The sequence below is a fragment of the Lygodium microphyllum genome, chromosome 9, assembly GCF_053477565.2.
Source record: "Lygodium microphyllum isolate KBCC chromosome 9, Lygodium_microphyllum_v1.1.10, whole genome shotgun sequence".
NCBI classification, from domain to species: Eukaryota; Viridiplantae; Streptophyta; class Polypodiopsida; order Schizaeales; family Lygodiaceae; genus Lygodium; species Lygodium microphyllum.
Genome location: NC_141143.1, coordinates 114,659,288 through 114,675,563, shown reverse-complemented (window position 1 = coordinate 114,675,563; position 16,276 = coordinate 114,659,288). Strand labels below are relative to the sequence as shown.

Sequence of the window (16,276 nt, the reverse complement as noted above, 5' to 3'; positions counted from 1 at the left end):
AATTTAGCTATCAATATATGGATAACAATTAATGTCTCCACCAAATGTCTATTGTCATGGTACAAGTTCCCCTCCCCATAAGGTAATGCTATACTTTTTCTACATAATATTAGGACATGAACATTTCTTCACACATCAAAAGTTTTCCCCTCCCACAAAATTATCCTCATTTTGTGCACTTTGAGTGCATGATCTCCTAAACCAAACTTTCCACCAAAAATCACTAACCCCTCTCCCCAATTTAACCATGATCCATGTCCCTTCCCCCTGAAATCTAATCTCTATGACCAAAACCCTAATTGGTGCAACATCCTAGATCATGGCCATAATCAAGAGTAAGGTGTTCTTTATCCTTATCATATTGAATCATGTTTCCTAATCTTTGGCATTAATTGCATTATTGTGTGAATAATGTTTTGCAAAAAAATTTGCATGCAGAGTTTATAACCTACTAGTCACAAACTTGATGATAGCCAAGGTACCACAAATTTGAGCATGGTGACCTTGACTATGTGTGGCATGCTGTATGCTAGAAAGTCAACTAAGAATTAATAATTTCAAACTGAGTTGCATGAGGGATGCTAAGTTACCACATGGAATTTCGCCTACCTCGTAACATTGTTTCATAGCATCACACACAACTACTCTAAAATGGCTTAACATTCCTTACATTGATTGCTTTTTTCTATCTAGTTGAACTTGTTCACTAAGAAGATAAGAGCTAAGACCTACACAAGCAAATTTTACTTCCACAAGTTTGTGTAGTCAAGTTTAATAACGCATGGATGGTTACATAACAACTATTAACCTATACGTCCGAACTTGTGGGATTTCATGTAGTAGAACTCGTTAGAGTCCAAAAGACATGGCAATCATCTATTGGTACATATTGTGTTCTTTCTCCTTCAGTCTCCTCTCTTTCTCTCTCTCTCTCTCTCTATATATATAGGCTTAATGGCACAAGTCCACTCCTCTCTCTCTCTCTCTCTTTATATATATATATATATATATAGGCTTAATGGCACAAGTCCACTCCCCTCTCTCTCCTTGTACAACAATCTCTCTCCCAATTGGCAGAGGCAGGGTCCAGGTCAAGTTTAGTTGCGTGTTAGCTGATATACGTTTACTCCAATTTTTTAACATGTCCAAGCCAATGGGCATGGTGTGGTTCTGAGACTTTAAATTACTGTTCTCTCTTGTGAAGGGCCCGGGTCCAGCGCTCGAACCAAATCTTTTTTCCAAAACCTTGGAACGGAGAAGATGCTCAAGAGGTTTGATAACAGGGTTTAATGGAGCCTCTGGGTAGAAGCTCAATCGTAGTGGTCGCACCTACACGCATAAAACCGAATATCTATGGCAGATCAGAAACGCTTTTGTGAGAGTCGCAACGCCGATTGCACTGCAAGCCCTGCATTCACCCCTGCTTTTTTGCCAGGTTCAGCGGGTGAAACAGAGGGGTAAGAAAACCCCACTCCCCCTGCTCTCACTGAGTGCCACCGAATGGTCCTGGGGAAGCAGGGTCTCCCAGCCCCCGCTGCCCCTGGGCCCTTGTTGTTCTCAGTTCTTCACTAAGACGTAAGACTCCCTTTTAGAGCCATTGGCGCGGTCATGTTTTTCAGCGTAGCTTTGAATCACAAATATGGTTGCACAGATTCAGAGATATGGCTTTGTGCATCATATCATAACAGTTTGAATGTGTGGAATGTTGTAGCTGCCTGCTCTGGATCTTACTTCGCCAATATGCACTGTTGGTTGCCAGTCACCAGAGAAGAGAGTGAAGTCTTACAATGCCATTGCAGCTGGACAGCCACCTTGTAGAAAAGAGAATCTAGATTTCGTTTCGCTCATTTAGTCACTATGTCACATGCTCGTGGATCAAATATCGTCCAAGGTTCCAGCTTCCGGTGTCTTGGATCTATAATGGGGGCAGTTGTCTCTGGCTTCTAAAGTATGAATCATAGGTTACAGCAATACATTATGAATCAAACAGCTTGCAGCTTGCTATACGTTTGCCAGTCTTCCAGGGAAGAAGTACAAACAAGGAAGGCTCACAGATATTTGGTTGCTGCTGGTGGATAGATCAGATAGTTGCAGAACAAGACAGTCCAGGTTGTTTTGATATGTTTTTCATGTCATGCTTGTAGGTGGGTTGTTAGGATAGGAATCAATTTCTTCGGCAGGGGTCTACTGTGGTGTTTTGGTCTCTTGGTTTTATTGCGGGGTGATAGTAATTTCTCTTTTGTGGTGTTTTGGTGTCTTGGCTTTATCGTCACTTCTCTTTATGGATCAATCAGTTTATACCTTGCTATGTGTTTGGTTCTAAGCCCCCCAGGACAGAGTATGGACAAGCAAATTCTTTCAATGTTCCTTACATAGACTGCAACTTAGTTGCAGCTTGTGGGTGCATACTGGGCAGCCACCTTGAAGAATATGAGAGTCTAGAATGTTTTGATTGTTTTATATCATGCTTGTAGACCAGTTACGAAGATTGGATAAATTTCATTTAGTCATCCAACCTAAGTTACTCTGGTGTTTTGGTGTCTTGGCGCTTTTTGTGAGATGATTGAGGTGAAGCAAGATATTTTGGATCAAACAGTCAGTAGCAGCATAATTTCTCCCTCGTTGTTTCAGCTTTCTTCTGCCCCAGTGACTCAGGGTTCATGCTGATTTATAAGCTGCTGTTACAGCAGCATAAATTTCACCCACTGTCACAGCATGTCTTTATACCAATAGGGTTCAGCATGCCTGCACATTCTTAGGAGTGTTTCCAGGCTGTCTGATCCTTGATGTAATGGCACGTCTGAACCTGGTTGCTGATGAAGTACTGAGAAAAATATAACTCGGTCTTCAAGGTCTCCTGCAAAAGGACAGTGAGGCTTGTTTCAGCAATTTCGGGAATATGATTCTGCCTAAGTGCAGCAGCCTGGCAAAGTTAGTAATCAGCCCACCGACTTGTATTATTAACTTTCTACCTGAGTCAATGCTCCTATGCTCCTATGTTCTAACCAGCAGGACCAATACCTATACATGTTAGGCTGGTAGGCCACCCTGATCAACTGTCCAGCACTAAGTCCACCTGCTTGGTTTTCGCTTCCATTCAGACAACCATCTGGCCTATGCTGAGTGTTAGCATTTTCCACTACCTTACAGAATAATAAGAAATGCAAAGGGCAGAGCAAATGCTTTGTTGAAAACCATCAACCAGTGTTCCCAGCTTCTGCCAAAAGCTAAAAGATTTCGGTATATAACACATGACCAGCTGGTCTCCAAGATCAGGTGCTAGATCAGAAGCCCCTCTCAGCTGCCAAGGGGGATCAGCTTGGCTGCCCCTTGGTGTGCTGGAGGTCCAGTAAGTAGTTCAATATGGTTACCCGATGATTGCCTCGCCCACAAGTTTGAGTCTCTTTGGGTTTATCAATAGTACATATATGTGATAACCAGCTTTTGAGTGTCTATACTATCATTCTTTGTGCCATCCCAAGTGTGTAAACTTCCTATGCGAGCAACATCTTCGCATGTTGACATTCCATTCACATATACTTTTCTGCATTGTTTACAGAGCAAAGTTCTGCTTGCGCCAATCCAGCAACATTCTCTGGGTTTGATCTGTGCTTGCTTTTTTCACTCTCACGGTTTTGATCTAGTCTCCATCCTCTTGTGAAGTTGCATAAATATCGCCCATAGATACATAAGCTGCAGCCTCCTTTTCATCTAGCTGCACTGCGTGTTGAAAGGCAAGTCTTCCAAGATCCATATTTTCCCATTTCCGACAAGCACCCAACATATTTAGCCACAATGCAAGATCTGCTGAAAATGGCATCTCCTTAATCACTGTTACTGCCTTGTCTAGGTGCCCTGTGCGGGCAAAAAGGTCAAACATACAAGCATAATGTTTTACTGTTGGTACGAGACCGTACTCTGTGCACATGGTCTCAAAGAAAACCTGGCCCTTTCCAACTAAACCTGAATGAGTGCATGCATTAAGCACAATAGTGAAAGTGATCAAATCTGGTTTTATACCTTCTCCTGTCATTCTCTCAAACGACTGGAAGACATGATGAGCCTTTCCAAGCAAAGTATATCCTGCAATTAGTGCATTCCAGGAGACCACATTTCGTACTGGAAGTTTCTCAAACACTTCTTCTGCTTGTGCAAGCAGACCACACTTGGCATACATATCCACCAACGCAGTGCCCAAAACAATATCTGTGTTCAACAGTCCATCTCTAGCAATTTCAGTGTGTATTTCTTTACCCTTGTCTACAGCTCCAATCCTGCCACAGGCTTTCAAGATGCAGATGTAGGTAACTGCATCTGGAGAAAATCCTTCGCGTCTCATCTGTTCAAAACACTTTATTGCTTGCTCTCCATTTCCATGTTGGGCATATCCAGCCATCAAAGCACTCCATGATACCACGTTTGGACATGGAAGCATGTCGAACACTTCTTGTGCTTTCTCAAGCAGACCACATTTTGCATACATATCAATCAAAGCAGTGCCAACAACGATGTCATTTATCAAGCCATCCTTGACAATTTCAGCATGCAAATTTCCTCCCTTCTCCGCAGCTCCTACGATTGCAGAGGCTTTCAAGGCACAAACATAGGTGACCTCATCTGGAAAGAAGCCCTCAAGTTGCATCTGCTCAAAGCACTTCAATGGTTGCTCACCTTGACCATGTTCAACATATCCTGTCATTAATGTGTTCCATGAAACCACATTTCGAAATGTAAGTGTGTCAAATACTTCTCGTGCTTTTGTGAGCAGGCCACATTTTGCATACATATCTATCAAAGCATTGCCACATTTGTACACGTCTGCTAATGCACTGTGCACAGCCATTTCCTTATTCAGCAACCCTGTCCTGACAATCTCACTGTGTATTTCCTTTCCCTTGTCTATATTTCCAGTGCTGCCACAAGCTTTCAAAATGCAGATTAAGGTGACAATGGTTGGAGAGATGCCTTCATGTTGCATCTGATCATAACACCTAACAGCTTTCTCACCCTGCCCGTGTTGCACATTACCTGCTATAAGCGCATTCCACGAGATCGCATTTCGAGCTGGAAGCATGCTAAACACATTTTGTGCTTTTGCAAGTGAGCCGCACTTGGCATACATACTGACTAAACTGCTGCCTAAGAACACGTTCATTCTTAATGATCCGGTTCTGATGATATGCGCGTGTATGCGGCTGCCTCTGTGCAGGTCATTTCGACTGGCACAATTCTTCAATGAAGCCACAATCTTGTGAATCTGGTCCGGGTCCTGGTGTATGTTCCTGCTAAGAACCTGTGCCTTCGCATGATCCTCAGAAGCGTTGCTACGGATTTGCTTGTTCAAGTTTCTCTTTACTCCTGATAATTCTTCTTCTTCTTCTGCTTCTTCTTCTGGCGTCCATCTTTCCATTTGTTGCAAGGCACTTCTTGTTGACTGTGGCCGCATTGAGACGCACCTGCCATGGATCGACAGTGACTCTTTGGAGAGTTTCGGCTTGAGATCAGGGGAAATTGAATGAGTAATGGTTATTGTTGAGTTCATGAAGCAGCGTACACAGAAGAAACAAGAAGAGAAGGAGCGTTCACTTTACTCTTTGGAGTGCAGATTTTGTGAACAGGTCTCTCTTTTGCATGTAATGCGTCGCTGGATGGTGATAAGTAGAAGGTGATCACCGTAGTTTTTCCTTCCAAAAATAAAAAATATAAGAAATTTACAGTGTATTATAATATATCGGAGGCATCAGCTCTACTTGCACCAAGGGCACTTCCCCCCCCCCCCCCCCCCCCCCCCACCCTTGGTCGCCTAGGGAGGTGGAGGGTGAGTTGGGTGAATTTCACTCATACTTACCTTGCTAGCACCTTCAAGAAAGAGGGTTCCCAAGATGGTGCTAGGGGGGTAAAGCCTATTCTCGCTGCTTACATTGTCATCTATAAAGAACTAGCCAATAAATGAGCCTCCCCTAGCATTGGGAGCCCTTTGATAACTCGACCTGCACCTTCTTATTAATTTTCCTTATTAGCATTGGGTCTAGGGTAAGGCCAAAAGGAGGGGAGCCAAAGGACACCCCTACCTTATTGAACTTCTCACTACAAAGGGTGAGAAGACCAAGTCATGTTGATCCTAACACATGTAGAGTCATTGTTCAATAGTGTCCCTACCATCTTCATGAATATTGGGCCAAAAGTAAGTGCTTTCAAAGTACTCGTAAGTGAAAGACTAGTTGTCCATCTCATAGAGCATTTCTAGATCCATGTCGACTAATACAAATTTAGAGCACAAGCTTAATGCATGATCCATGGAGAGGATTAAATTAAAAATGGTATCATATATTTTCTACCCCATCACAAGCCAATATTGATATGCACGTGTAAATTTAGCAAAGTGGTGCTTAACTCTTGAGTCACGAATCTTAGCTAGCACTTTATATGAAAAATTAAGCATCTTGAGTGGTCTCCAATGAGACAACTTGCTTCTATCCATTGTCTTAATTTTGATTAAGACTCTATTATAGTCCTCAATTAATTGCGATCATTGCCTTTTGAGATTGAGCATATCCACAAGGTCTTGCGAGCAAACATCCTAGAGGTGAATTGAAACCCTTGCATAGAAGCCATTTGAGTCTTGAGACTTGCCATGCTTCATCATTTTCATTATTCTCTACAATGAATGGTTGTTCATGTGCCAAGCTCCCCTCATTCAAGATTGGAGAGACTGCATCCTAGAAGAACAATTGGATTTTTGTGATAATAATGAGGGGTTGGAGGTTCAATCCCCAATATTGAAGCAAGATGGTCTCCAAAAATAGTAGCTTTGGTCTCAAATCTCTTTAATATACTTTATTTCATAGCATTGAAGTAAAAGGTCATCAGGGCATCCCACAAGACCTCTTGATCACCCCTTAATTGGACTTTGATGGCATGTATACAAAGCTCTTGTTGACGCTTAAGTTACACTTGAGCTTCTTGTAATAATGACCTACACATATAAGGATCATTAGAATAATCCATAGAGGCCCCAAGAAGTTTTTCTTTGCATCGCATTGTTGCATCAATGCTCCCCTTTCTAAGACTAACCTAAAGCCTTTTGTGCTTCTTTGCTAATCAGTGGTCATGAAATTTCCCTACAAAATTAAGGTGGTTCAATGCAATCTCTAGCATTGCACCATGCCAATTTAAGGGCATCAACAAAATTTGAGTTATTGAGAAAAGTTACATTACACCTAGTAGTGGTGGTGTCTTACCTAATGTGAGAGTACCTAGAGTGTAAAGAGGATGGGAATATGGTTAGGAGTGGTGTATCATGCAACACCCTCATGTTTGTGCCTCCACTAATCCACCACACATTGTGTTTAGCATATATTCTACCAATACCCAAGTACTTATGCCATGTGTAGGAGATCCCCAATCCATCTTTTCTAATCAAGGCTAGGGCCATTAGACAATGGATATAGACCACATGCATACCTTTTTTCCATTATCATACCACCACCCGCATGACCTATCTCCCTTTGAGCAAGTCATGTTTTGATATGTGGCCAACATGGTTGGTGAAATATGTCTCTTTAACTACTTTCTATTACTTGTCCTTGAATGTCAAGATGTCGGAGACCTAAACAAAGGCAACAATAAATGGATTCGCTCCTAGTAAGATAGTAAATTTCCATCCTCAATCTTCCATGCAAGTGTATGGGCATAATCCTTCCTTTACCAATCACAATAAACTTGCTTTCCCTATTCTACATGTATTAGAGAAGAGCACAACCTCTAGTTAAATTCTAATCAAGCTTAATCTCTTACAAAGTAGTTATCCTAGGCTTGTGATGTCTTGTAGTACTATAGCAGACCTACTTTCTTATTTCAATGACGAAGCCTTATACATTCTAAGAAATGATATTGATCCTAAGAGATTCTATTTTTCTATTATATAGTCCATTTGCATCTTTAAACAATTCTTCATCTCCATTAATGGGAGCAAATAAATTCCCACCCACCAAAGGGATTTGGGCCATCTTCTTGAGGGATGTCTTGCCCTAATACTTTTTTCATTTCTCCTTTTGAATGAGATGGTATTTGAGAACTCCAATGGTCACAATGTGTAACATGCCTTCCCTTATTCTATTGCCATGTAAATAAAAAAAGTTAAAGTGATAGTGATGGGTAGTTGCCACCTGTAGTGTACACGCGTGCAAGTGGTAAGTACAAGTAAATGTAGGTGGCTAGTCATAGGTAGCCTTTAACCACCAACAACCTCCTACTTAAAGGATAATGTGTTTGAATGTAGAGAAAACAAGAAAAAGATGACAAGTGCAAAGTGTACATAGAAGTACAATAGGATAAGGAATAAACATCATCTCATTCTATGACCATCATCTTGCTAAAGGCATAACATTTCACTAGGAGACTTTTAGTGAGCAAATTCATAAGATTCTCATTAGTCAAGATCTTGACAAGCTCTATCTTGAATACATAAAGGCATCAAAATTATGATATCATTCCCTAGGTACCTGCTTAAGTCCAGAAAGTCTCTTCCTCAACTTGCACACTAGGTGTCCCTTGCCCTTTTTCTCAAATCCCTTAGATTGCTGCATATGTATATCCTCATGCAAGTCCCATGGAGAAAAGCCATTCTCACATCTATTTGGTACAAGTTCAAATCCATCTGTGCAACTAAGGTCAATACCAAGCATAGGGTAGTTGTCTTAACCACAAGATAGAATATCTCATAAAATCAACTTCCTTCTCTTACTTAAAATATTTAGCAACTAATGTAGCCTTATAGGCCTGACCATGGGTATTGTTCAACTTGTACACTCACTTTCATGGCAATACATATTTTCCATTGGGCAAAGAAACCAAATCCCATGTACATTTTTTTAGTAGCAAATCATATCTAGATTGCATGGCCCTCTTCCAAGAGTGACTATCATATCTACACATAGCCTCCTCATAATAAGTGAGAGACTCACCAATATATATCACTATGATATAATACATAGAGGGCTCAAAATAATCAAGAGAACATGAGGCTCTAGTGGAGCATCTAAAGACTGGTTGTGGGGCCTATATGGCATGTCCTCTTTATCCAACATCATGACCCTACACAATAGGAAAATCTTGGGTCACTACATCATCAACAGTAGGCTGTTTAAATAGGACTGGCTATATTGTAATGTAAGGCTTCTCATGAAAAATCACCTTGCATATCTCAACTACCTATTCTAATCTCATATACATCTTTTTCTCATGGAATATGATATCATGATTGCGAATAACGTGCTGAGCATGTGAAACCTAAAGGTGATAGACCATCTCTCCTACATCACCATATCCAAGGAAATTGTATTTGACAAACTTCAAATCTAGCTTATTCGGTTTATCTTCGCAAATATGGTAGAAAGCCTCATATCTAAAGACATGCAAGTGTGCATACGAGAGAGAAATACTAGACCATATCTCCTCTACAACTTTACGGGGATCTATTAATCAACTGAAAGGCAATAACTGTCTCAATCCAAAAGTATCGTGATAAGCTTGCCTGACTAAGCATATGGCAGGCTGTTTCTTGAACAGTCCTATTTATAAGCTTTGCAATACCATTTTGGGGTGGGTTGGAGTGGTCAATTGACCCTTAATATCCCTATCATCACAAAATTGCTCAAATGCCTTAGAGGCATATTCATCTCTATTATCAGGTATTTGAGCCTATGCTCATACTGGTTCTCAATCATAGTAAAAAAGTATTGAAATGTAGCTAACACATTTGATTTTTTCTTAATAAGATAAGTCCAAACTTTATATGAAAAATCATTAATGAACATCTCAAAGTAATGTGCATCACCTGATGATTGACAGGGCATATGACCATAAATATCTGAATGAACAAGAGCCAAATGCTCAACCATGCACATGGAGCCACTTTTTATGAGAGTTATGTGTTTGCCTACCATATAAACAATGTAAACAGTGATCACAAGAGTCAAAACATGAGTACTCAAGAGATAGCAAATACTACAAACGAGTATATACTTTCATTTCTTTAAGAGACATATGCTCAAGATGTCAATGCTAAAGAGATATATGAGAAAGATTAGTCATGGCCAAGACATGATTAATAGATCCTAATACAAGAAAATGATAGAGGCTACCAACCTTGGCACCTCAAGTAAAAACAAGATTGCCACTAGTAATCTTCCACACAGAATGACCAAAAGAGGCGTGGTATATGTCATCATTCAACTATTCAATGGAGATAAGACTTTAGTCAAAGCTAGGACATGATATACATCATGAAGCACTAATGGATCACTAGTATCAAATTGCAATTTTGCACCTATACCAATAATATCCAATGTAGTGTCATCTCCCAATCTAACAATCCATGTGACAGTACGATAGGTATAAAAGCAATGACGATGCAAGGTAACATGAAGTGAAGCCCTCGAATTAAGAAGCCAACACTAAGAGTAAGAAGATGCCATCGGTCAATTTTCAGTAACACCATGTGATGAAGCAAAATATGTAACCATTTGAGCTATGCTCCAAGGCATTTATCTATTTTATCTTACCATTGGAATTAGGAACAATGTTGCATTCTTTCCTTTGCCTTTTTCATGCCTATCATTGTGCATCTTATGGCACTATGTATTTATGTGAACTTGTTTTCCACAATAATGACAAGTAAGAGAGGACTTAGGACAACAAGACTTAGTGTGTGATTGCCCATGAGACTTAAACTTGTCCGTGTTGGGCTATGAGTCTCTACTATGCTTATTATTCCTGTTCCCATTTTATATGCCTCTTATTGTAAGTGCACGAGAAGTATAGGTTGCATCAATCTTCTTTTTGTTTACTTCCTTAGTAAGAAAATCACATTCTGCATCCTTGAGTTGAAAGGCACCTTCAAGAGGGTTTGCACTCATAGTTGTGCAGAATGTATCCTAACACTCATGTAGTGTGGCAAGCAAGAAAAGGGACTTAACATTCTCCCCAAACTTAAGACCTTGTGAAGTAAGCTAATTGAAAATGGAATGAAACTCATTTAAATTAGAAGACATAGATGACCCTTCCTTTATGTAAAGGTCCATGAGTTTCTTAAGGCAATATAGCTAAGTTGTAGGACTTGGATTGTCATAGAGATCACAAATCTTTTTTCATAATGCGTAAGGCCTTACCCTCGGTCTCAATGACATTAAAATATACCTACTTTGACAATGAAAAAATGATGATACACTTGCATAGCTCATCAAGCTCTTCCCATTCCTTTGTATAATAAAGTTTTGGCTTCATGCCCTCTAATTTCAATGGCTTGATTTGATTCTTTCGCACCAATACCTACCAAATCCGAGTTTTCCAATACTAGAAGTTATTGCCATCCAACTTCTCCATGTTAAAGATAGCAATGTCATTGGAAGCATTTGAAGCACCTACCATTATGCCTTCTAAATAAAGAGAGTTTTGGTTGCTATTTTTATAGTACATTAATCCTAAAAACCAAGCTAAAAAGCATGCAACGAGAAGAAGATTGAGCCAATCTATTGTCCATAAGTAGGAAGCAATATAATGTTGAATATAAGTTTATGCTCTCAAAAGAACTACTCCAAACTAATTTTCAGCACATTTGTTCATAAAACTAAAGTAAGTTAGCATGTTATTGTAGGCAAAATGATAAAGAGTAAGCTTCCACTTCTAGGAAGATTGAGGTAGTAACTGAAATGTATAATCCAACTAGTAGTATAAAGACAAAGAATAACCCATAAAGTACCAAAGATTGTCAAAACATCCAAGGTATCAAGTATATATATGCATATCACAATGTATGCCAAGTATGTATCCACCACTAACAACCCACTGGCAATAAGTAGTACAAAGTGTCCAAGTCAAAGGCAAATCAACCCACAGTCACAAACCTTTGCAGTGACAATATATGCATAAACCAATAGAGCATAAGAGAGTCTCCGACATGTTGAAACATGGATCTAGGACATGGCAATGTAGAAGTTATGGAGGTTGAAAGATAAAGACCAAACTCATGAAGACATAGACACAAACAAGACTAATTGTCACAAAGTGAATTAGGTTCCAAGATTGAAACTTGGACTCATAAACACAATCTTGTGTGTGGACAATGACACACTTTACTGAAAAGAAAAGAGTACTATCATTATCATTAAAGAAAAGGAAGCAAGTACAATGCTTTATAGGAAAGTCTAGGTAGAACACGCTCATACTGTGCTTATGGGATTCTTGTCCTAATCCCTCATTACTCCTTCCAAAGAGACTGAAGTAGGTATGATTGCAAACATCTCAATATCCCTGCTCAATCACAACCAGAAGTACAAAGTGTGTAGAGGCTTTAGTGAGAAACCACCTGAAAAGTGTGGGCACACCACAAACTTGGTAAATAGCAGAGATTGTCATAGAAAAAAAGGCTAAGTGTGGGTACGAAAGACATGGTGGACATCCAGAGACTGTAACAAGGGCCTCACAAAGTGTACAGAGATTGTAGTACAAGGCTACATGAGGAGTTTACAAGCTTATGTCAGAAGCATTAGGGCTAGGCAATACAAGGCTAAAAAAGTCTATCAGAATAGGATTGATGAGGTTTGGGTGTTCTTCTTCTTATTCTTCTTCTTTAGCTCCATGGTCTTCTTATTCTTTAACAACAACTAGATAGGCCTTTTGGGACCTCTTTCTAGTGTGGCAGAACTTCTCGGTGTGTCCGGTCCTTTTGCAAAAATCACAGAAAAGCTTATCCTTCTTGCCTTTGTACATGTTGCCAACACATAATACTTGCTCATCTCTAGAGGTGCTTGGTTCTTCTTTAGTTTTTAGCTTCTTTTCCTCCTCTAATAGTGATGCGTAGATATCAACAAGCTTAGGGTTTGGCATATTGATTAAGGTTGTTGATACATATTATATTCATGAGGCAAATTTCTACGCAAAACACCAATGCAAACATCTTCTTTCGTTTTAATGTTGATTCCTGTAAGTTGGGTTAGAAGTCCTTCCATGTAATTTAGATGTGTGGAAAGTGATATGCGAGACTTCATGTCAAGCTTGAAAAATTCAATCAAGAGACCATACTTTGATGACTTAGACTATGCACCAAACAAAGTGTCAAGTCTCTTCCATGTATCATGTGAAGTATCATAGTTATCCACATGGTGGATATAGCTATCATCTAGCTCCATTTTGATAATGGCCTGAGTCTTATCATCATTCTTTTGCCAAGTGGCTGTTAGGTCTGCATCACGAGGTTCCTTTTCTTTGCCACTTGTGATGGCCCAGAGACCCTTTTTCATTAGGATAAGATTGATGCGGGTCTGCCATGTGTGAAACCGGACCCCATTAAAGCGAAATGTCAGAGAGTCCTTGCTCATGTTGGAGTTGTAGGGACAACAGAAAATCAGCTCCAAAATTCTCAGATTTCAGCAACAAAAGAAATGATGTTGAATGTGCTAACATGTACAAGTGCCCAGAAAGCACTAAGTGACTAGTATTAAGAGATACTTGTGGAGCTGGCCAGATGCTTAAGAGATCTTCAAATCTTCAATGAGTCTTAAGAACTTCTAGACTATTCAATGTTGTATTCCCCTCCTTGATTTGATGTTGGAGTAGCCCAAAAAATCTCAGATCTGATGTAAGCCAAAGCTAACATGAGTAACAAGAGTCATTGGATAAGTGTCAAGAGACACTATGCTTGACTCATCTTGAAATGCTTGCAAATCTACCAAGATCTCCCCTCCTCAATGATTTGATGTGAGAGTATGTGCTGGAACTTTAATATTCAGTCACATTAGAGTGGCAATGGACTGATTTAAGTGTGAAGAGAGAGAAAATGAAGTAAAGGATTAGCTTGAGTACTCTTGGCTATGGAGTTTGCATTTAGGGTTTCTAGGCTGCCCTGGTTTTTTGCTTACAACAGCTCATACAATGAGCCATTTTGCAAAATATTTGAGCTAAGAGTGGCTTAGGTAGTGCCCTTCCATTGCCTTATGGTTGTGGGAAGAATCGTTGAGCATAGGTATAACACTCATTGTATGACAGGCTGCTGATGAAAATTGCGCCAGATCTGAGAAAAACTCCAATGCCGGTTTCAGTGCGCATGGATCTCATCGATTTTTAGGCCAAGAGGGAGCGTCTTGACCTGAGAAGATAATCCATAGAAAAAAGCTCCGGGAAATGTGCCTTGGTTGAAGAGATCTGAGTCCTCCAAGTTAGGTAGGTCTTGAAGGCTATGGCAGCCATTGAAGCTTCACTGAAGGTAGAGTGAGAATGGAGCTAGAAGTGAAGTCATGAGCTAACCAGAAGTGAAGATGAGCTGGGCTGAGCTAGGCCATGCCCAACTGGGCTTTGATACCATGTTGAAACATGGATCTAGGACATGGCAATGCGGAAGCTATGGAGGTTGAAAGATGAAGACCAAAGTCATGAAGACATAGACACAGACAAGACTAACTGTCACACAAGTGAATTAGATTCCAATATTGAGACTTGGACTCATAAACACAATCTTGTGTGCGGACAATGACATAGACACTTTACTGAAAAGAAAAGAGTACTATCATTATCATTAAAAAAAAGGAAGCAAGTACAACACTTTATAGGAAAGTCTAGGTAGCACATTCTCCTACTGTGCTTATGGGATTCTTGTCGTGACCCCTCACTGCTGCTTCCAAAGAGATTGAAGTAGGTGTGATTGCAAACATCTCAACACCACAAATAAACCAATCTCTACATAAAAAATACAAAGTACTAGAATTGGAGTACATCTAGAGTATCAAAAGTAGAAAAGAAATCTCAATGCATAGATCTCATAGCATCCGACTGCCCAAAATACACCCTCTATACATTCGGGAACATAAACCTTCAACAAGTCTTCAAGCTTACAAGTGAAAATCACTGAAGCAAATAACCACTTCCCAAATATAACCACCTAAGCTCAAATCCAAGTTATAGAGCTCAAGCATATCCAAGAAGTAAAAATAATACCATGCATCAATATAGCCATGTAGCATACTTGAATATCATGTAGGCATTCAATGTATAGACATTAAATGTGAATGGTTGCTATCCAAACCAGAACCATTCTATTTTGTGTAAAATATATAACTAAAAATTACATTGAATCAACTCTAGTGGTTAAATTTTTAGTTATCATCATGCTCTTTGTTTTGAGCTATAACACACCTTAATCTGGTATTGTATGCAAAAGTTATGGCCAAAATATGAAAGTGCTATTAATTTATCATGCTCTATATCCACTCAAAATGGATAGAATGGTTGCTTCCTAGCTTAGTAAGCACTCAACAAGGCTTAGCTAAGCTCTCAGAAGCTCCTCAACTAGCCTCAAATAAGTATTGGAGGTAGGGAAGTTAATGCATTCCTCAAATGGACCAAAATAGGGTTGCCATGAAAGCTAAATATATAAATCAAGCTCCCTTCTTGAGCTGGATGCAATTTCAATGAAGCTCCTTGAATGCCCACTTTAATACAAATTGAAAGGTCATGGAGCAAGAGTAGAAGCACGAAAGACGTAAGAGCTATGGAGGTTCAAGCAAGAGAGAGAAAAATGGTATGTAAGAACTTGAACGGTCACAATGTGTGACCTGCCTTTCCTTATTCAATTGTTATATAAATAATAAATAATAAAGTGATAGTGATGGGCGGTTGCCATTTGCAATGTATAGGTGTGTGGGCAGTAAGTACAACTAAATGTAGATAGCTTGGCATAGGTGGCCTTTAATCTACAACATGTTTCCCATTCTTGAGGGCTATTTCAATTGCTCTCATTCTTCTCTTGAGTATCCTTTTTCTTAGTGCTTTGAGTTTTCTTTTTGGCCTTATGCCTTTTTAGAGATCATCGATTGTGTAGAACTCTTGGGATATACTCTTGTGAGGTACTTGTTCTATTTGTAAGGGTAGTATGCATCTAGAAGGAGAAAAACTATACCTCAATAATGAGCTCAAAGCACCTTAAGTTAGGTAGCTTGTTGTGCTTATCCCAAAGGATGGAAACCTTACATGTTGGATTAAACATACCTAGAGGAGTGGCAATAGTAGGGGTGTGCAATACCTTTCTCAGGTCTTCAACTAGCTTAACCACTTCTCCATCAATATATATAGGCAAATTTTCAAAGAGGTCTAGACTAAACATTTACACTATAAGACTCCATGAGGGGACCATGAATAGGGGTAGGGCATTAGCATCAATGGAGTTACCTCTGTGCTTGACATAACCAATGCAAGGATCTAGGCCCATTCAACTCTTGAGCCA

At 39.7% G+C, this 16,276-nt stretch overlaps 1 protein-coding gene and 1 long non-coding RNA gene across 2 annotated transcripts; one reads left to right on the top strand and one right to left on the bottom strand.

Annotated features, from left to right (window-relative positions):
• The first annotated feature begins 1,328 nt into the window (after positions 1-1,328).
• LOC148031448 (uncharacterized) lies at positions 1,329-1,824 on the top strand. Its single transcript, XR_015691900.1, has 2 exons — positions 1,329-1,457; positions 1,712-1,824. It is a non-coding gene; the product is annotated as an uncharacterized LOC148031448 (long non-coding RNA).
• A 1,816-nt stretch (positions 1,825-3,640) lies between these two features.
• LOC148031447 (pentatricopeptide repeat-containing protein At2g13600-like) lies at positions 3,641-5,446 on the bottom strand. Its single transcript, XM_087685571.1, has one exon. The coding sequence runs from the start codon at positions 5,444-5,446 to the stop codon at positions 3,641-3,643; it is 1,806 nt and encodes a 601-aa protein (XP_087541697.1).
• Positions 5,447-16,276: the final 10,830 nt, after the last annotated feature.

Coding starts and splice junctions, on each gene's coding strand:
- LOC148031447 (XM_087685571.1), bottom strand. CDS start 5,446: ATGCGGCCACAGTCAACAAGAAGTGCCTTGCAACAAATGGAAAGATGG.